At 35.4% G+C, this 21,286-nt stretch overlaps 1 protein-coding gene across 8 annotated transcripts; it reads right to left on the reverse strand.

The window, feature by feature from the left end:
- Positions 1–1,630: 1,630 nt before the first annotated feature.
- Positions 1,631–20,476, reverse strand: LOC140991088 (golgin candidate 1-like). Of its 8 annotated transcripts, none has more exons than XM_073461005.1 (21): positions 20,203–20,476; positions 19,799–19,876; positions 18,673–18,722; positions 17,961–18,581; positions 17,794–17,856; positions 14,711–14,788; positions 14,396–14,599; positions 13,895–13,951; positions 13,741–13,815; positions 13,521–13,592; positions 12,922–12,984; positions 12,677–12,775; positions 11,598–11,669; positions 11,390–11,458; positions 5,686–5,733; positions 5,499–5,594; positions 5,318–5,394; positions 3,093–3,138; positions 2,916–3,020; positions 2,524–2,568; positions 1,631–1,980 (listed from the first exon to the last, which is right to left on the reverse strand). In XM_073461005.1, the coding sequence occupies exons 1-21, from the start codon at positions 20,228–20,230 to the stop codon at positions 1,909–1,911; spliced, it is 2,118 nt and encodes a 705-aa protein (XP_073317106.1). In that variant the 5' UTR covers positions 20,231–20,476; the 3' UTR covers positions 1,631–1,908. The 8 variants fall into 8 exon arrangements, with proteins under 8 accessions (XP_073317106.1, XP_073317107.1, XP_073317105.1 ...); XM_073461006.1 differs by having other exon boundaries at positions 2,916–3,014; positions 5,505–5,594; positions 11,598–11,675; positions 20,203–20,475; XM_073461004.1 differs by having other exon boundaries at positions 5,505–5,594; positions 11,598–11,675; positions 20,203–20,475.
- Positions 20,477–21,286: the final 810 nt, after the last annotated feature.

Consider the following 21,286-nt stretch of genomic DNA (forward strand, 5'->3'; position numbering starts at 1 on the left):
ATTAACGACAAATATTACAAAATAACTTAATATGATACTTTATTTTATTTTTAATTTTTGAAATAATGATATTTAATTAATTTCTCAATATATATCTCAAGCCTACACTTTTCTACAAATTTCATTAAAATCATGTCAGTAAATGTCATTTTTTTACGATACTTTTTCAATAAAAATGAACATTGAGTATATGTTGATTCTATATGTTTTTTTGCAAAAAAAAAATTATATTTTATTTACAATATAATTTGATTAGTTTGATTTGTATTTTAACTGTATTCATGTAAAAAAAAAAAGTAATGATAAATTAAAAAGAACAAAAATCACTTTCAACTTTTGAACTAAATTTATAATATAATTCTTATAATTTTTCTAATCAATATAATTCTTATAATAAATATGAATTATATTAATAATTTATTATTACAATTTTACTTATGATATTTTTTAACCGAATATTACATATTATTCTATTTATATATATGTTTTACTACACATATTTATTTGTGTGATATTATGTTAAAATTTTATTTCAGTGAAATTATTAATCACCAATATTAATTCATGAATGACTGATTCTGATATAAAATTAATTATTTATAATATGTATTCTTAAAAAAACATAGAAAGTTAAATAAAACCGCAGAGGGTTAAAAGTTAGCAAAATCACAAGAAATATTTAACTTAATAACAAGTTTAATGATTTTATTTCAAAATTTTTATGATAATTTAGTAAATTAAGAAAATTTTATTTTCTATGTGTACTCATTTAAGTACATTTTGGTTTTGATTTTGGTAAAATTCACAATTATGTTAATTTTATTTTTATTATTTTTCATTTTGAATGATATTCGGATTAAAAATATTTTTGCTTATTTATCATATAAGAGAGTTGTCATTATATCGCGGATTGAAAAATATCATATAAATAAGTGAATATATATGATTTATTGTCATGATATATTTTTATGTATTGTTTTTTGATATATTTAGATTGATAAATACTTATAAACATTATGTTATTCAAACAATTTTAAACATTATCTAATTCTCATGATTATATTTTTGGTTATTAGTCACCCACATGCGATGACATAAACATTCCTAGTATTTTAAAATATACAAGTAGATTTATGATTCAATCAACGCTATAAAAAATGAACCATAGTGTGGAAAAGAAAACCAAACTGGGAAAAAATGTCACTCTCATCGGATTAGGCATTTCTAAACCCGAAAATTTAAAAACAAATCAAAATATTATAAAACCAAACCTATACATCCAATGGAAATTTCTACCTAATCCTTACCCATTGGCATTGGCGAGTTAATAGCAGATAATTGGAATTAAAGAGAGAAGTACGGATAGAAAAGCTTCAACTTCGACGAACATCCGAATATTTGAGGTAAAATGCTAATGTAAATATGATTGTAATCTTTATCTTTTACATGTAAAAAGGTTGGAGACCCTCGTAATGCTTGCATAATAAAAATGCATAATCCTTTTAAGTTTTCCAACTTTATAGCGTTTACAATTGGAAGGCGGTTTCGAAAAATAAAGGTTTCAACTTCCCGTCGACAGTTAGTTACAGATTTGTATACATGTAAATAACATAAATCACACTTACAAAAACAGCACAAATCATCAACGATATATTAGCTCCAACGTTGAAAAGATCATGTTAGACATCTCGATGATATGTGTAGGAATAGCTGAATCCAGTGTAGGAATGTTGTTTGATTAACCTTGACAAATACTCATTAATGATGGAATAATCTAGCAAGAATGTCCGGTAACGAACGAACAAAAAATTGGTGATGATAATCTGAAAAATTACCCTGTTTAGCTGGAAAATATTCTATGCGCCATGACTATAATTCATATCAGGTAGCTGCGTCCAGAGAGGTAGCTCAAGGTAATGTCTGGTTCGATAAGCCCATAGATTGCGCAACTTCCTTAGATGTAAAATTATCAGCTTGCTCCTGCCATCATATAGAACACGTCAGGTGAAATGTGACAACAAATCATTCATGTCTCCATGCATGGTATTCAAGTACATTGAAAATGCAATTTTAACCCAGACTATACATAAATTTACAACTGTGTTTTCTGTATTATGCTAAAGTCACATTGCTGACGGAAAAGAACATGGTATCACCTCAGCATCCAAATAGGAAACGATCGCTGATACTAACTTAAGAGAAAGTACAAGTGCCTCGTGGAATAGCTGTGACAGTCATTGAATGCTATGCACTTTTTATTCCCTTGGTCAGTAAAACGAATATCACAGAACAAATATTATTCATAACAGTTGATTTGAGTTCTTATATCCAATCATGTTGATTTTCTCCTTCAATCAGTTTTGTAAGATTGTAATCTTCGGAAAGTTAAAACACAAAATCATCACATTCCTTTTCACAAACTCATAACCAAGCAGTAGAACCTTATGATCATTGTATTTTTGTTTTCTACTTATCAAACATTTCATTACGATTGAAAAATGAACATACTTTGGTACCTCATACCTGAAGACGATGCAAGAGGTACATCAAGAAGAGATGCACAAATACCTGTCAACATAAACATACAGTGCCATTAGCCAAACGACATTTGGTGACTATGAACTACGATAAATGGACTTGGGTGTAAATGTGGAGTAGGTTTGAAGTAAAATTCCTCTGGCTTATGCAATAGAACTAAGTGCAATAATAGAATACAATATGTTACAGTGGCATAGTTCAAATCGCTCATAAGAACATCTGTCCTTGGTCTAATATTGATCATCCAGGCAAAGACTCACTTGAAAAAATCTATCAATATCACAAAAAATTAAACTACCTCAACAAAAGGGAATAAATAGCCTGTTTAAGTACATGACAAGTAACTTAAATTGTGATTAAACTGATCCTGTTCTCACCAGATAGAAAAGCAGGATAATTCGAGCAGTTGGATACCGCCAAAGAAATCTTGTGGCCCTGACAGCTCCAGAATCTAAAAGTTTAGCTGCCTTCTGCAACTGCATCTGATCGGTATTGTTACAAACAACATAGTATTACAGGAAAGAGTTGTAGGAAATTAAACAAATTAAGTGTACCTGTAAACTTGCCATAGCCATGTGGTGATGATGCAAGGGAAGAGGCCTGAAGTAAAGAATATCAGCCAAAAAATTAATATATATATATATATATATATACACAATTGCGTGGAAAGTACAAAAGATCTGGTATGCAGATTAAAAAATTTTATGACGATGATTTGTGAGATAAGGAAAATCTAAATTGAAAAACAATTAACATAATCTCTAACTTTTAAACTCATATCGAGGCCCTTACTTTAGCAGGAATATGATAGAAGACCGTACATGTATCTATATCCGAATTTGAAAGTCCAAGAGTTCAAGTAATGGAGGGTCAGGTTTTGCATGCCATTTGCACTGAAGTTTCCTCAAGAAATTATCACCCCAAACATGTTTGGTAGTTTTTGGTGAATATCTGGTTGTTGATTTATGCTTCAAAATATAAAACAAGAAAAAAATATTTCAAGGTCACATGAGAGTTAAAATTATGAAGACACTGGTTCGAGCAAACAAATCTCTGGGAAAGATATAAAGGCAAAGCCTCATCTACTGAAGGCGAGACAGAACAATGCAGTAGCATCACGACACAGACTTGTCAAATCATCACTTTATTATTCAATTGCTTCATAAGCATCCGGGGACCGGGATTAACAGGGGCGTTTGCAACGCAACAAAGAAATCTTGAATTCAGATCAGAAGCCTGATATGGATTGCAGTGATCATTGTTTTTATGTGGGAAAAAAAAAAGAAATGATCAAGATACATGTCTAGGAAAAATTTCTACCGATTATGTTAACAAATGTCTGGACTACTGGTGAAACTGTTTAGGCTACTGGTGGAACTCACAGTGCACAAAATCTAAACAAGGGTCTTTATGTTTAAACAAGCATGCAACGGGAATGATTGAGAAAATGTACTCTCAAACAAAAATAGATGCCAAAGGCTTGAAGGCAAAACAATAAGTTATTTTCCCCAAGGCCAGACATAGTTTGTAGTGGGTGTACTAAGTCAATAAGTCATCAATGCATGAACTCGGGATGTCCACTTGCAAGATATTAATAAGATACCGCACTAACTAAAGGAAATCACAGCAAATGTATTTTATTCAAGAAAAATGATATGCTTACTACTCTAGATTTACACATATCTGGGTTATGCAAGCTCAATGGATAGAAGATCTTCATAGGAGGAAAATCTTGTGACCAGAAGATGCAAGAAGAAAACATGGTGGCTGGCAAGTGCAGAGAATGAATTTAGAACTATGGCAACAAGGATCATGTGATTTCTCATAGTTAAAGATGATGTCAGAAGATACAAATATCAAGTGGGATGGATCAATAAGAATATATTATGACAAGAAATCAGAAATAAAAAAAGTTTACAGTCCTATTCGCTACAACAGGATTAAAATATAGAAGTGGATGAATATTTCATCGAAGAAAATCTTGATAGTTTCCTTATGCACACTGGTGTTAAAATCAATTTTGTCCACACTGGGCACAACAATTAGGTGTTCTAGTGATTTGTTATGCTGGACTCGACAACCAGAGGTGATCTAGTCAATTTTAGCTACTCTAAAAATGGATAATTTTTCCACAGTTTGAGGAGGAAAAAAATGGACCATAGTGTAGGTTATCTAACAAGATATTGTGTTGTAATTAGGAGTTTTTCTAAGAAATGATCAATGATCATGTGAGCATAGTTACAAATAAGATAGTCGTCACCATTTTCTTATTGTTTGGTTCTATCTCCCTCCAGGACGAATAAAAAATAAATGACTCTTTCATCTTGGACTCTCCACATTTTTTCATAAGTTTCTGCATTCAGTGAGCATTTCAAAGAGGCACTAAGGGATTTCACTAATGCAAGTTACTTTAGAAGGATGGATCACTATCAGAATGCCATATCTTATGAATGTAAGATAAGTGAAATATGTGTAATGCAAAACCCAACTGCATCTTTTCAAATTAGAGGATAAAACCTGAATCACTCATAAACACCACAGGGAAATCAAGTAAGCAATCATGGTTATTAACTTTCTCCCTTCACAAATCAACAAAAAAAGCAATGTTCATACAAAACGAACATGAGATGGCGTCAAGAAACAAATTATTTGTCACTCAGATCGATATAATAGAACAGCAGAAGGTGTGATAAAAACTCTATAAGTTTTAGAATAGGATCACTTTAAACGAGAAAGCAATATAATTCAGATGCTCAAAAAAAAGCTAAGTAAACCATACTCAAGAGCTTTCATGTCTGTGTCTTCTTCCCAAGAGGACGATGCTCGACGAGAAGTTTTGTTTCTTTCAGCTTCTAACTGATTTGGTAAAGAAATTATGTGATAAAATGGGATTTCAGTTACACGAGAAATGGATGGCTAAAATTATGGAATATATCCAGTAATGAAAACCAAGTTCAGACCTGCACTTCCTGTAGACGCTTTACTTCCTTTTCCAACTGAAATTCGGCTGCAGCTTTTTCACTTGCCATACTTTCAAGCTGTGTTTGCTTGTAGTACTGAAAAACATTTTTAATGTTCAACATCAAACAAGTTATGATGGAAGATTGAATAAATTAATTAACAGTAAAATTAATGGTAAACAGATACCAATAAATCTGTTAGCTCGCGGTATCGTTTCTCGAGTTCCATGTGTTCCTGCTCAAACATATAACTTCAAGTTTAAACACAATGCAACATACATTGTGAAAATACAACAGATAGAAGAATTCATTATTTAAAAGAAGTGCTCAATACGAAGCAATTGCAAAGTAACTTACTACCCACATCTTGGTCTAACACCTATAATTAATCAAAAGAGCACATAATTGTTAACTGAGGTAGGTGATAAATTCATTGCGAAACATACATAATTACTTTCATAGTGTGCCTATGGAACAAGAAAATAAGGACTTTAGGAAGAACTAAAGCTAAATGCAGTACAACTTCCATGATTAAACTTACAATTGTAACCATGATTCAGTTCCGAAACTATTAGGGGCCTGGAAGATAATCCAAAGCCCAACATAAGATTTGTTTACACTAGAAGGCCCACGAGGCCAACTCCGGACATATCACTTGGGAAAGGGGGAAGAAGAGGGAGGGGACGGGGGAGTTAGTTGGGCAGTTCATCTTTTGTTTTCAAGTTGTTGCACTAGCTCGGCCAAGGGGATTTTACAGATATTTCTCTGAGTGTTTCTACTATCAATATATCATTTCATTCGATTCTTCATCTTATTGGTTATTTTGCTAACTAATAAGTCAACCAATATAACAAATTGGTCCGACCTCCCGCTTAGAAGCAATGGCTCTTACTCAGTCAGAAGCAAAGAACGAGGCACTGGAGAAAACCGTTCAGGATATGCAGGTGGATATTTGTTCATTGACTAAAACAGTGGCTACCATGGTGGAATCTCAGGAGAAAATGTTTGAATCACAAGCCTAGATGGCAATGGGTTTTTGGGAAGGCAGTGGATGGTCGAGAGAAGATGGGTGATCCAAAAGGGGGCCGGCGAGTCATTCAAGATGAAGTAGGGGGTGGTCAGGAAGAGGAAGGTCGGGGGTCTTGTAGGGATGAGAAAAATTATGGGGACGATGAGATGAGCTAGGCTCTACAACGCATCGAAATCCTTGAGCAATTCGAAGTGTCCTTGGCTCAGGTAGGTGATTTACTAGAGGACCAGTGCCTGGGATATTTTCTTTGTGGTTTGAGGGAGGTGTAAAAGCAAACGAATTTGAATACACGAGCCTCGAACTATAATGCGAGCAATGGATTCAGCTCATGCAGTTGAAAAAGAATTGATCGGTTATCAGAGCAACTATCGCCCTGGATTCCGTCAAAACAAGTTGATGGATTGATCACTAGGGGCCAGGGAGGAGATCAAGATAAGGGGATGTCCCCATTACGAGCCCATTTAAGGCGACAGTCCAAAACATGAAAGAACAGGGATCTATGTACAACAAAGGTGCCTTGATCATAATTCGTATACAACATCGAAACAATCAGTGATCAGTGGGGGATCTTCCGACATGGATAAGGGGGGAAATCAAAGACAAAAAGATGGCAAAATTGTTTCACATCAGGAGTAAATGCATCGCCGAGAGAAGAGGCTATGTTCCGATGAGAAGCCCTATAGCACACTACATAAATGTACACAAAAGACCCTCAGAGTGACGTTGATGGCGGAAGCTGAAGGGGACGGGTTGCAAGAGCCACGTAGTAACGGCAAAGAAAGTGACACTTTATAGCAAGGAAAGTGACACTTTACACAACAAAGAATATGGTACGCCCTAATTACCATTATTTTCAGTATCGGGCTTTTCACAACCCCAACCATGAAATTATTTGGACGAATGGATACAAAGGAGGTGGTCGTGATGATAGACAGTAGTGCTAGTCATAATTTTGTATTGAGAAGGGTGGTCGACAAACAGGGATTGAAGTTTGATGAGTCAGTGACATTCGGGGTATTTCTGGGTGATGGAGATTGAGTTACATGCAAAAAAGTCAGCCCGAATATGAGGGTAGACTTGGGGGTGTGTAGGTTGGACATTGTGGGCTATTTGTTTGAGTTTGGGGGTGTGGATGTGATACTCGGGGTCTATTGGTTGCGGACGTGAGCGATGTAAGAGTGGATTGGGGCAAGATGTGGATGATATTTATGAAAGATAGGCAGGAGGTGTTGTTACAAGGTGATCCAACACTGCCAAGGTCAATGGTATCACTTCGTTCAATTGCTAAAACATGGGAGGTTGAATTCTGTGCAGCCATGTTCTCTATAAGTAATCCTACGGAAAAGGAGGAGAACACGAGTCAAGGCAGCCAACAGCCCTTCATAACATTCTAGAACAATATGCAGGAGTTTTTTGAAAATCCCCAAGGTCTTCCACCGAATGGAGACCAGAATCATGCTATTTGGACTAAATCAGGATGTGGCCCAGTCCAAGTTCGCCCTTATCGATACGCACATTACCAGAAAAATGAAATTGAGAAATTGGTAGAGGAGATGCTTGCGGTTGGGGTGATTCAACCGAGTCAAAGTCCATATTCAAGCCCCGTTATCTTGGTTAAGAAACCTGACAAATATCATATTCCTGTTATTGATGAGCTATTGGACGAATTACATGGAGCTGTTTACTTCTCGAAGTTGGATCTACGTTCGGGGCAACATCAAATCAGGGTACGGCCCAAAGACGTCCCCAAAATAGTCTTTCAAACACATATGGGGCATTATGAGCGGGCTGATAAATGCACCCTCTATGTTTCAGGCCACCATGAATGAAGTGTTGTGGCCATACTTGCGGAAGTTTGTGTTAGTTTTTTTGATGACGTACTCATTAACAGCAAGGGGTGGGAAGACCATTTGAATCATCTCCAGATCATCCTAGAGGTGATGTGTGGGGAAGGATTACTGTTGAAAAGAAATGCAGATTAGGGCTCCCAGAAATTGAGTATTTGGGCCATATTATATGAGCGTCAGGGGTGTCTGTTGATCAACGGAAGGTGGAAATTGTACGAGCATGGCCGAGACCAATAAACATCAAGGGAGTAAGGGGTTTTTTGGGATTAACCGGGTATTATAGGAAGTTCATGTGCGATTATGGGAAGAAAACCTCACTGAGCTACTCAAAAAGAACAATTTTGGTTGGAATGAGGGAACAGAAAGGGCTTTTGAAGAGCTCAAAAATCAACTTTGCACGGTTCCAGACTTAAGATTGCCGGATTTTTCTCAAGAATTCCTAATCGAGTGTGACGCATCGGGCAGGGGCATTGGTGCCGTACTTTCTCAAGAGGGGAAACCCATTGCTTTTTTCAGTAAGGCTTTAGCAGACAGAGCATTGTCTATCTACTTACGAGAAAGAAATGATGGCCTTAGTGATGGCCATCCAACATTGGCGACCATATCTATTGGGTCGAAAGTTTGGGGTCATGACAGACCACAAATCCCTGAGGAATATATTACAACTGCACAAAACCACTCCCAATTAGCAACATTGGTTGGCAAAACTGATGGAGTTCGAAATAATATACAAGACCGGTATTCACAATGGGGCAGCAGATGCGTTGTCAAGGAGGGATGGGGCAGTTGAATTGAGCAGTGTGTCAGTGCCTGTATGGTTGGGGGTTGAGGAAGTTAATCAAGCTGTACGAGAGGATCCTTTACTACAGCAAATTCTAAAAAAATTACAACAATTTGCTGGGGTGAAGGGGGCTTATGCACTGGTTAATGGGAGTTTATTACACAAGGGCAGATTAGTCCTACCAAAGGGATCTAAATGGGTCAACACATTGTTGGAAGAACGTCACCTTAACCCAATGGGTGGTCATTCAGGGGCATTGTGAATGACTGAACGTTGAAGCGAGTATTAGCGAATATCTATTGGGTGGGCATGAAAAAAGATGTGGTTAAGATGGTGGCTGAGCGAGATTTGCCAAAAACACAAGTACCAAGCAACTAAAGCAGCGGGATTGTTACAGCCCCTACCTATACCTGATGCTATGAGGTATTGGTGGTGGTGGTGGACAGTATGGGTGTTGCAGAAATTGGCTCCTCCATATTACAGTCCATTCAAAGTGTTGGAGAAGGTGGGCAATGTGGCATACAAGTTACAGCTACCAATAAGATCAAGAATACACCCTGTGTTTCATGAGTCATTGTTAAAAAGGCATTGGGAGTGTGTCAGCCATCACAGGAGCTACCAAGAGGACTAGAAACAGACTTTCTCATGGGATTTGAATCAGGTAAAGTGCTATCTACCAGGTACACGAAAGCAGGAAGTGAGGAGAAGTTACAGGTACTCATCGAATGGAAAAACAAACCAACTGAAGAGGCAACATGGAAAGATGCAACGGAAGTTTCAACTCAATTTCCAGACTTTAGCCTTGAGGACAAGGCTAATTTGGAGGGGGAAGGTATCGAATCCCCCACTGGCCATTGGGGACCGAGTGGTAAGGCCATGATATGCAGGGGAAAATATCACTCATTCTTCCATTGGGGACAGGTGCATGAACGACTCCTAACGTCACACATCCGCCGCCTACCTACCGTTTAGGTGGCACCAGCGAGATCCAGTTAAGGTAAGGTCATGTTGAGGGTCAGTTTCGGGGCGGAGAGTGAAGAGAGACCAGAAGAATGATTCATTTGGATCGATGAGCTTTTTCAGCCCAAAATCTAAGAATCAATGGTCTATCCATGAACAAACATCTATTCAATCTCTATATCTAAGGCTCTACACATCTGGAAGATAATCCAAAGCCCAACATAAGATTTGTTTACACCAGAAGGCCCAACAGGCCCACTTAGGACATATCACCCACTTATGACATATCATGTGGGAAAGGGGGAATCAGAGGGAGAGAACAAGGGAGTTAGTTGGGCAGTTCATCTTTTGTTTTCAACTTGTTGCACTAGCTTGGCTAGGGGAATTTTCCGGAGATTTCTCTGTGTTTTTCTTCTAACAATATATCATTTCCTTTGATTCTTCTATGTTATCCGTTATTTTGCTATCTAATTAGTGAACCAGCATAACAGAAACTGAATAATCAATGGTGATTTGCAAAAAAAAGTCATTGATTATCAACATCAGCTAAAGTACACATGAAACCTCCGCAAACTTTTGCCAGGTATTAGAATAGTAAAATAAATTAGTGTCCCGGTAGATTTTGCACTATATTTAACTTCACCGACATTTCCTATATCTAAGATATGAGCCTTGCTTCGTTCAGTTTTCACATAAATATTTTCCACCTCTTGCAATAGAAAAACCCACAATATATTGTAATTATATTCTAATACAATATTCGATATTTATGTATTTCAATACTCTATATGCTAATAAAAAATTTCCAATATATTCTTATATAATATAACATAATTAATTAAAAGATATTTACTGCAGAAAACAAAGCCGAACATAAGACGTATCCTCCAACACAATTTTTAAGAACAAATCCCAAAAGGCACTCTGAATACATCATAAATAATATAATCACTACAGATTTTCCACATCCAAAGATTTAGACATATTCTGGATTGAGAATTTAACTATAAAGAGTACAACCAAAAAGGAGAACCACATTACTAGATAAGCCCATGAATCACTACAGCTATATAGATTGACCTGTTAGAAATTCAGAGGACATTATGTTTACAGTTTTTGCATGCTTCTTTACATGTAGGCTGTCATTTTTATAAGAATTTCAGAAACTTAATTACAAAGAAGATACATTACAGTTTTAAAAAAATAAAAACCATCATCCGCATTACTTTAAGCAAATAAATCTTCCAAAAATAAATGATATAAATGAGGCAACCTGACGTGAGTAGTGCTCGGCATCCCTCTTCATTGCAGCCATTTCGACCCTCATCTTTTGAACTTCAGCCTGTGTGATACAAGATTTCAGTCCTTGATAAAACCAATATGCCACCAAATAATATTTTCTGTATAGATCTTACAACCTCCACACAATGTATAAGGGTGTATTCACGAAGAGAAAACAATTAAAAGCAAGATCGACTTGCCTCCATTGAAGAAAGCTTGCCCTCTGCCTCTCTTTGACCATGACGGGCACGCTCCACTTCCTCCTGCCATGCCTGCACCTTCGTATTCAAAACATGAAATCAAGAAGGAGCAACAAGTGATACATAACTTACTTTGGCTTTGCTACAAAGATCACATTTTTCCACTGTACCTTTTGCATATCATCTCGAAACAGACAAAGGCTTTTACTTGTTTTTGATAAACCTTATGTATGTGATCGGGGGTGCCTACTTTAGGTTAACAGTTCCATATATTTTCTTAGACATTGTATCTAACAGCATCCACTGAGGACGTCTAAAGCATCTCATAGTTGAACTTCGTTCTAAATTCTATAAGTTGGTGCCACCTCAAGTTGCTAAAAAATATGCCAAGTTCTTGTTATCCATTCTCGTTTTACAATATACCCCAATATTATCATGCCAACTGCACTCAACTTACATGCACAAATTTTTTAAAACTCATAATTGGCAACATACAGCATGATTGATCTTATAGAAGCTCGACAAAAACTACAATCTGTTTTTGACATTCAACCATGGTACTAATCCAATGGACCCGACCAATTAATCTTCTGAACAACAATGTCTCCTGTTCTGTTAAAAATATATATATAGTTTGCTGTTCCGTTCCACAGTCAAGGAGCCTAACAACTGAGGTCCAACAGGGTATGCCCATTCACAGACATACATAGATATGCATATGTACATATGTAAATAAAGATATCTATATGCATACACACACACAGTTATAACAAAAAAGGTAACTAATATTACCTATCTCAACAAAAGAAAGCTAGGAAGGGGACAGAGGGACAAGAGAAATAAAAAAAAATTATGAAACTACAAAGCCCAACTCATAGAGACAGAATAAAACTAAAGAGACAAAAGCATCAAGAAAATAATGATGGTTGGGTTCAATGGAGAACGGAACCGCAAACAATGTTTTTTTAAAAATATGGTCGATGCATGTATTTTGAACTACAGCATCTCAGACAAATATTGGGTTTCTCTATTTTACGTAGTAAGAAAAATTCTCATTTTTTGTTCTTTTATTTCAGCACCTGGATCTCTTGATTGGCATCTTCAGGGGACTTCTTTTGACCACGGAGAACACGAGCTTCCATATCTTGCAGTTCTTCATTTAATGATGCACACTCAACCTGGTGAAGTAAGGAAAACATTTAATAATGTTATCAATATCCTTCATGCAATTCTTCTTCCAATCTGAAGAGAGATGGGAATGGGGTTGGTGGAGAGTATACAGAAGGGTAGAGACATCATTTCTTTCAAGAAAGAAAAGTATTACCTCAAGTAGTGCAACCTTCTGCTCAAACTCTGCTGCCTTCGCGACTCTATCATCTGCTGTTCTCTGCACAAGTAAATTATGTGAATATTATGGATTAACTATCCACGTACAATGAGTGTCACTTTTGAACAATGGACTTTTTCTATTACTTATTTGATTCTTGTTTCCGTGTTTGAAGTAGTATTTTCTTTCATTAAACCAAATACAAATAGATTTTTTGTTTCAAACTAAAAAGGTTTATTGATTAGAAGCATAACAAGTAAATTGCTTGGGCGGAAAACTCGAACATGGTATTGGATTATCAAAATAACTTAACGGGCACTGAATTAACTTTATCTAGAGAACATTTTTAATAAAATAAAATCACCAATAATTCATCAAATTAAAGTAATAAACAAATTCATATTTATAGATAATAATTAATTAATGTAATGAGATATAACAAACAAATAATTGGTTTAAGTAACACTTACACAATTATTTAATCAGATAATATATTAAGAATAATTGGGAGCATGTAATTATAGCGAATGAAATAGGGAGTGGAGCAGGTAAAAAAAAAAACTACAGGGAGTTAAAAATAGGTGTCCGTTCGTTACCTGGATTTTGGCTAATGCTGTGGATGCCTCGATTGCTTTCTGTCCCAATTCAACTTCCCTTTCTCTAGCAGCCTAAATAATTATTGAAATCAAGATAACAAAGTAATTTACAAAGCAAATAATATCTGGAAGCAATGAGAAAGAAACCAGACAGCAAAAAATGAATTCATAAGAAACACACACCCAAGGAAGTAAATTAAATGAATCTCCATACACTAACCTGCTTGAAATCGTGATGGGCAGCATGCTCTTCTTCAGCTCTCCGTTCAGCGGCAGCCAGTTCCTCCCTCAAAGCCTGATGTCGCACCAACCTTAATGACATTATTATTCTACTATAACCAGCCTCCTTACACAATAAGGAACAAAGGGCTTACTTGCATCATCCTTGTTTCAGTTAGTTCTCTATTTCTTATCATCGACTCCATGTTTGCCTGAAATTTTAAATAAGTAAAATCAGAAAGGAAAAACGCTTCTCTATATCTTTCCCATGACAATTGACATCCTCTACAGGAGGAAATTATAAAGACCAAAAACAAAGAAAATATGCCATTTTCAGGAATCAAGTTAGCATCTCTCAAAAATATTGGTGCAGGTTTGTTGGGTTCTCCATTATTTCCAATCCAAAAGTTCTGAATGTCATTTTTAGAAGATTTTTAGAAAGCTTGTTTGGCAAGAGACGTTTAGTAATTGATTTTGAAAGCTGAAAACAAATCAACGATGAGCTTTTGAGTAATATAAACCTCCTGAGAGCCCAAATAAATCATGCTCTTCATTTTCTTTATCCCCTATTTTGGTAAGTTAGTATAAGCTGCCACTCTTGCTTACTTATAAAAACGCGAATAATGATAATAAGCATCCACTGAATTTCTAATGACCTGCAGTGATGCAGAATTTCCTTCAGATAGAGCAGCTTGCTTCTTCAGTGCATCAACAGAGCTCACAAGGCCCTCAATTTCAGCATTCTTTGCAGCTAATGCTTCAACCATGTTGGACCCCGCTCTGCTCACCTCACTTTTGGATGCAGATAGATCTCTCTGAAGTTGTTTTATCCGAGCCTCGTATGATTTACTCAATTCTCTCTGTCATGGTAGAGCGTAACCAAATGAACGCCTATTTTTCCAATGACATACTTGCCAAGGTTATTTAAAAATTTTATTTAGATCGTGTACAAGGGTCTGCTCGTTATTCACCTCTGCCATGAGAAGCTCTTCCAATTGAGCATTTTCAGATTTATACTCTTGAAGGCGTGATGAAAGTCCAGCGCAAACCTGGTAATAATAACATTAAGCTCAATGACAAGCAAAGAAAAGAATGAGCACAATTTACAAAGAAAAAGATACTCTTTGCCTTAAAAATGGATCTTCGTTAATTTGGTACAAACAAATGGTTCGAAGTACTTCGAACTGGAAGAATATCTATCCATGCCAAGGTTTTCCTATTGTTAGCAGAACCAAATTCATGGATCAATTAGCCAAAAATATTGTAAAGAAAACAAAGATCATTTCAAGCTTCCCTTTCTTGGCCAAGTAAATAAATTGAAGTATTCAAAAGGTCAAATTTATTGCGCAGAATAGAAATTTCATAATCTTTTCTATCTTCAGAAAGGATACAACTACATGGTTATATAGAAATCTTAGATAATGTTTTTTTANCCACCTCGGAGATAATGTTTTGGAAGCCTGAACTGCTCAATCCTTTATTAAGTACATCTGCCAGCTCGTCATGTGTAGACACACATGGTGTACAAATCAACCCACTTTCTAGTTTTTCTTTGATGAAGTGTCTATCAATCTCGATGTGTTTTGTTCGACCATGTTGAACTGGATTGTGAGCTATGATAATTGTAGATTTATTGTCAAAGTAAAGATTCATTGGGCCATCCCACTTAATCTTCAAATCATCTAAGACAATCTTTATCCACAGTAGTTCACACACTCCATTTGCAAATTCAACTTCTGCACTAGATTGTGCTACCACACTTTGTTTCTTACTTATCCACATCAATAGATTCTCACCAAAAAAGGCGCAATACCTTGAGTTGATCTTCAAGAAACAATTTGTCACTTTGTTTAAACAATATACCTTTTTCCTGGTATTTCTTTGAGCTATTGCAATACCCGATAGGCTGCTTGGAGATGAACTTCTTTGGGATCTTGCATGAACTGGCTACTTATACCCACTGCATAAACTATGTTCGGTCGTGTACGAGACAAATAAATGAGTCTCCCAACTAGTCGTTCATACATTCCCTTATCTATTCCAGCATCTTCTTTTGCCTTTCCTAACTTGATATTTGGGTCAATAGGAGTGCTAGTTGGTTTGCATGTTACCTGGCCTGTTTCTTTGAGAAGATCTGTGACATACTTTTGTTGGGAGATGAAAATATCCTGTCTAGAGTGAGTTACTTCAATCCCAAGGCAAACCAAATGTTGTGCTTTAACTGAATCAGAACAAACATGATTATAACTAGAAAGTGGGCCTCCGGTGTATGTGGGAAAAAAATCTTAACACTTGGGAATTCAGATTTGGAAATGAAATAATTTCTAACAAAAATAGTAGGGTGAAGAAAGCATATGGCTGTCGCGTTGTAAACTTGTACTTGGTTTCACCTCTTTTCACATGCGTCTTGTTTCTCATATATTTTCACAAAAAATAGAGATAAATCTGTAATCAGTTTATAGAAAGACTTCTGGGAAGAAGGCCAATCTTCCCCCTTCTGTTCTCAACCATGAAGTACCATATTTTCATGACACTAGATCTTTTCTTTGAACTATAAATGCAAAGAGTTCATTATACTGTAATCAGTATTCTTTGCGATTAACACATACATATGTACCAACGCTCTTTTTCTGCATCCCTACATTTGATCATTATATTTCATTTCAATATGTAAATACATGAATAAGGGATTAATCAGGAAGTTTAGAAGTCATCTATACAAGAACTTTTTATCAGAAAGTTTAGAAGTCCTCTATGCAAACTTTCTACTATAATCTTTTTTTTATAGGAAACATTACTTATATTATAAAAATAGATGTGTTACCGAAATAGCGGATGAGTAATCCGCGATGTAACTATGCTAGGAACAATCGTCAAGACAATACAAACTTCCAATCCCTAACAATATCTGACACGGAAAAGTGATTAAACTCCGTGAGCTTCGTTGTCCAAGTCGCAACCCTGAATTTGATCATCTCCCATACTTCTTCCACGAATTTGTTACTCATTTTATTAGATATGATTATTATAATGTTTCAGCTCCTTATAGTATCACCATCATATATCAAATTGTGCCTTTTAGTTAAATAAAAAAGAAAAGAAAAACTAAAACATAAAAAATAAGAAAACGTATCGAAGAAAGAGAATCCGATAATACGGGTTACTGTGACACAAATATTTTTTTATCACAAGGTAAATCCTTATCATTCAATGATCTAAATTCTTCTACACTCACCATTGTTTTGCTATATATCATCACACAGTTAATGTTTGTTGCCTCTATCTAACACAAATTTGTGATTCATTTATACTTGGCATTGCCTATGGTACAAAGAATTAAGAAATGCGGAATGTGGATCCTAGGAATGCATTTTAAGGATGAATTATATTCTTATCTCCAAAACAAGTGTTTGGTTCACAATGGAGATTTTGTACTCAAATAAATAAAAATGGTTTGGCCAAGTCAATAATAAGGTGTACACAATTATCTGACAAATAAAATGTATTTAAGCATCTTCCCGATAACATTCACAATCAGCTGCTCTCAGCTTAGGAATATGGTTGAGAGAATTTTGTCCTTAAGCACAATGCACAGTATGTTCAAACCTAATTTTTGTAAAGCTATGTTGCACCTTCTTTTTTTTATATAGGTTCTGTCACACTTTTTAGTACCATATGATATGTGGTTTCATTATTTAATGCCCATACCTCACAAGCATCATGTCTCAAAAAGAAGAGGAAAAAAACAGTAAATTTACCTCTTTTAACATCCAATTTAAACATAATAGCTGTAATCTATCTTTTTTATATACCTAGAACCAGACAACAGTTACTAAATAATTATCCTAGATGCAGGTCGTAAATGCAAATTTTAATACAGAGCACGTCCTTGTTTCATCGTGTTTCATAAAATATTTACGATTTCCAAAATGAGAAAATAGAAGAAAGATGACAAAACCTGATGAGTTGATTTAAAAAAGTAAAAAAAATAAAAGATGCTAACATTCTAATGCATTATATTTGACAAGGCAGGGAATGTATAAAAACTGCTTACCCGGGCTAGCCTAGCTTCTTTTGACTGACCCGTTGAAATTGCAGTTTCAAGTAATCCTTGAGCCTGTTGAACTGAAAAAATTACTCAACAAAACAACTATTTTAAGAATTAGAAGATCCTAAAGTTGAAAAGGGGAACAAAAAATATCCTGATCAAGCATACTTTACCTCATCTAGTTGCTCTTGTACTTTGACATGGGAAGTAATAGTTTCTTGTTCTTGATTATTATTTCCTTGATTACCAGGTTCAGTCACTAGAGCCACATCCTTTGATTGAGCTTTAGATATACTAGGTGTATTTTCATTTAGAGTTTGAGATTCTGAAAATTCAATATCTCTAGAAGACCCTTCGTTTTCCTCCGTCATATTTTGATTGGAGTCAAATGGAGCTTTTCTATTCCCAGTCTCAACAAATTTGGAAGAATTTGATGGATTTCCAACTAATATATCTGCAAAATTTTCCATCCTGAGATTGCCATTTGAATTTGAAGCCACTGATTCCACATTAGAAGAATTTTCTGCTATGGAATGACCATCAACTGATTTTATTGCATCATTAGATATCATTTCAGATATAGAAGTGTCAGTTATGGGACTTTCTGTATCGACAGTTTTTTGCTCACTGCTGTCAACTTTGCCAATGGAAATAAATGAATTACTCCCATGATTTTGAACAGAAGGCACGGAAATATTCCCATCAGATTCTGCATGTGATTCAGATGTTTCAGGGGTGGCTTGCTCCTGTAAATTACTTACAGATGCTGGAGCTTCTTTGGCAGACCGCTTCCTCTGGGATTATTATATCAACATAAGAGCTGTGGTGTCTGAGATGACAAATAGATCTATGAAAAATCTAACGACAAATGGCAGGAGAAAGTACCTGTGTTTTAGACCTCGTCCTCTTTCCTTGAGAACCACGTTCATTGGAACCTGTAAAGGGGGAAAGAAACAAAACACCAAGAGGCACCTTTTCAACTCGATTCATATAATTTTTTTTCCAAAAGAAAATTCCTCGTTAATAATCTCACTTTAACTATGTGTATCAAATCTTATCAATTTAAGATAACTGTGATGCTTCCCTTGAGAAAGAGAGACAAGGTACTTGTTTACCAATGTCTTGATGAGTTGAATTTCTACGGAACTCATTTTGCATAGGTATGTACAAAACTTTGTTACTTCTCCTCGATTCTAAATTGGGATATTTTAAGTTCTGCTCATCTTAAACAGTGACTTTTTAATTCAAAAGAAAACAGAGATAATAGGCCACTTGTGGAGTTTCATGCTTTATGGTTTACCACTTACCAGTTCTTAATTTGCACAAGCATGATTTGAAGCACTATATGACGTAACACTATATCCTCAAATTTTTGCTTCATTTTGTTTGATCTACCCATCCATCTTTTTCACTTATTTTAAAGTGAAAAAAATAACTAACCAGATTAATGGCTGTCCAATCTCACGCAGTTAGTTAAAATATTGACAACGAAATGAACTCAAACATCCAGATATTTCGTAAAACCTTTTGCTGCAGGTATTGAAAACAGGAATAAGAAAACTCATTACATGTATCTGCACTACCTCTAAATTTTCTAACTTCTTAGAAATAATTTATTAGAATTTGAGAATTTGGGGATTTTACATTATAAATTATGTGATGTTATATGATAAATAAATGTTATATGATTTTCTGGAGGGATTAATCCATGATCAGGACGAAATCAGAGGCTGAATCTTTGTGAGAAATCCATGACCTTCCACTGGAGAGGCCGTTGCTAGAATGATAGGAATGCATAATGATGTTGGGAAACAGTAAGGACTTAAAATCTGTCATGGCTTTGGAGAAAGATGAATTAAAATCACTGCTTTCTTCACTAGGGACAATCTAGCTCAAAGTAATTGTCTGTAACTGACCAGTAATAATTCTGTCATAAAAGAGAGATGTGAATTCTCAAACACAGTGCAATAATTCTGTCATAAAAGAGAGATGTAAATCCTCAAACACAAACCTGAGGTGGTAACAGGCAGCTCGTCCGATTGCTCACCAACCACAAGCTTTGCCCTACGGTCCACTACTTCAAATAAATCTAGCACAAGATTCATACACGAATTATCAAACCTAAACATTATAAGGTTTATCACGATATTTTGATTCAATGAACAAGCCTTCGGCATGATTTTAACAAATAAACAATTCAACAAACCACAAAATTTTCCCCTTCAGTAAAACTAGTTCGCAGCCCTAAGGAATGAGTGCAAATGCGTGCGATAATGTTCACGTGTCTACATTTCCAAACAATCATACGACAGGAAAACAAACGGTATATCAAAGTTTTACTTGCCCAGAGTTGCAAGGAACGCTAAAATCAGATCAAATCATATTCCAGAACAGCGCAAAGGAAGAGAATCGTACCTTCAGCCGCTTTCAGCCACGATGCCATTGAATCACCTCATTCCTGAAACATAAACGTCCTGCACTTTCGAATCATCGAATAAAGAGGCAAATCAAATCAACAGGTGATCTTGGTCAGAACGATCGCATGGCAAATTTATTGGGGATGAATGAAATGATATTCGTAAATAATTTGAGGATTAACGTTGAAATGAAACGGTATGAAGAATGACTCGTGGATTTAATGTTCAGTGTATCGCTGTCAGTTGTTTGTTAGAAGCTGTGTGTGATACAAGCAACGGGACGACAATGATACGCCGTCGTTTAGATGCCACCGAAGATATTGGGCCCGATTGAGCCAAATTTGTATATGTACCTGATTGGGTCCAAGGCATTAGTTTTATAAACACTTAGATATCAATGCTCGCTGTTTAATATTTTTATAATTTATTTGATTTATATTTAAATAAATATAAAAATATGATTATAAGAAATAGTGAGTGACTACACTGTAATTTTGATATATGAATTATAAAAATAAATAAAAAATAAAAAGAAAAAAATATCTATAAGATTTATTTGGTTCATTTTCGTTTTACATTTTGGTGTGTTGATTTTAGATTTGATATTTATTTAGTTTGTTGATTTGAGGGGGTTTCGAAAATGCTGGAAACCGTAAGAAGTGACGGGGAAGTTGAGAATTAAAAGTGAGATGATTTGTTGAGAGATATTAGATGTAGAGAAATGTTTTAGAGTTATAAGAAGAAAAATTTGGTTGAAAATTTTCATGACACCAAAAAAGAGTTTATATATGTAGCTGAGATCGTTTAATAAGATAGTAAAAGATATATATCCATAAATAACGTGTTTTATGTATATATTTACAATTAAGTTTTCAACCCCTACGCATACACTAATAAAGCAAGATAGCACTAAGTTTTTTGTCAGTATAAAAATTCAAATTGTCTTTTGCAATATGAATCGCTATTGTCCATAAGCACCAACGATCGTATATATATCGTTTTAAAAACCAGCGCCATTCCTATATTTATATAGCACTTTGAGGTAGCTATAGTGATTTTTCTTCTTAAAACCGGGTTTTAAT

Source organism: Primulina huaijiensis, chromosome 13, assembly GCF_012295235.1.
Source record: "Primulina huaijiensis isolate GDHJ02 chromosome 13, ASM1229523v2, whole genome shotgun sequence".
NCBI classification, from domain to species: Eukaryota; Viridiplantae; Streptophyta; class Magnoliopsida; order Lamiales; family Gesneriaceae; genus Primulina; species Primulina huaijiensis.

Bases quoted from the DNA above. Each gene is read 5' to 3' on its own strand.
- LOC140991088 (XM_073461002.1), bottom strand. From the start codon at position 20,230: ATGGCATCGTGGCTGAAAGCGGCTGAAG. The intron at 5,734-11,389 runs GTTGCCTCATTT...ATGTTTGAGCAG, and splicing joins CCGAGCACTACTCACGTCAG to GAACACATGGAACTCGAGAA. The intron at 2,569-2,915 runs GTGAGAACAGGA...TTATGTTGACAG, and splicing joins TTATCCTGCTTTTCTATCTG to GTATTTGTGCATCTCTTCTT.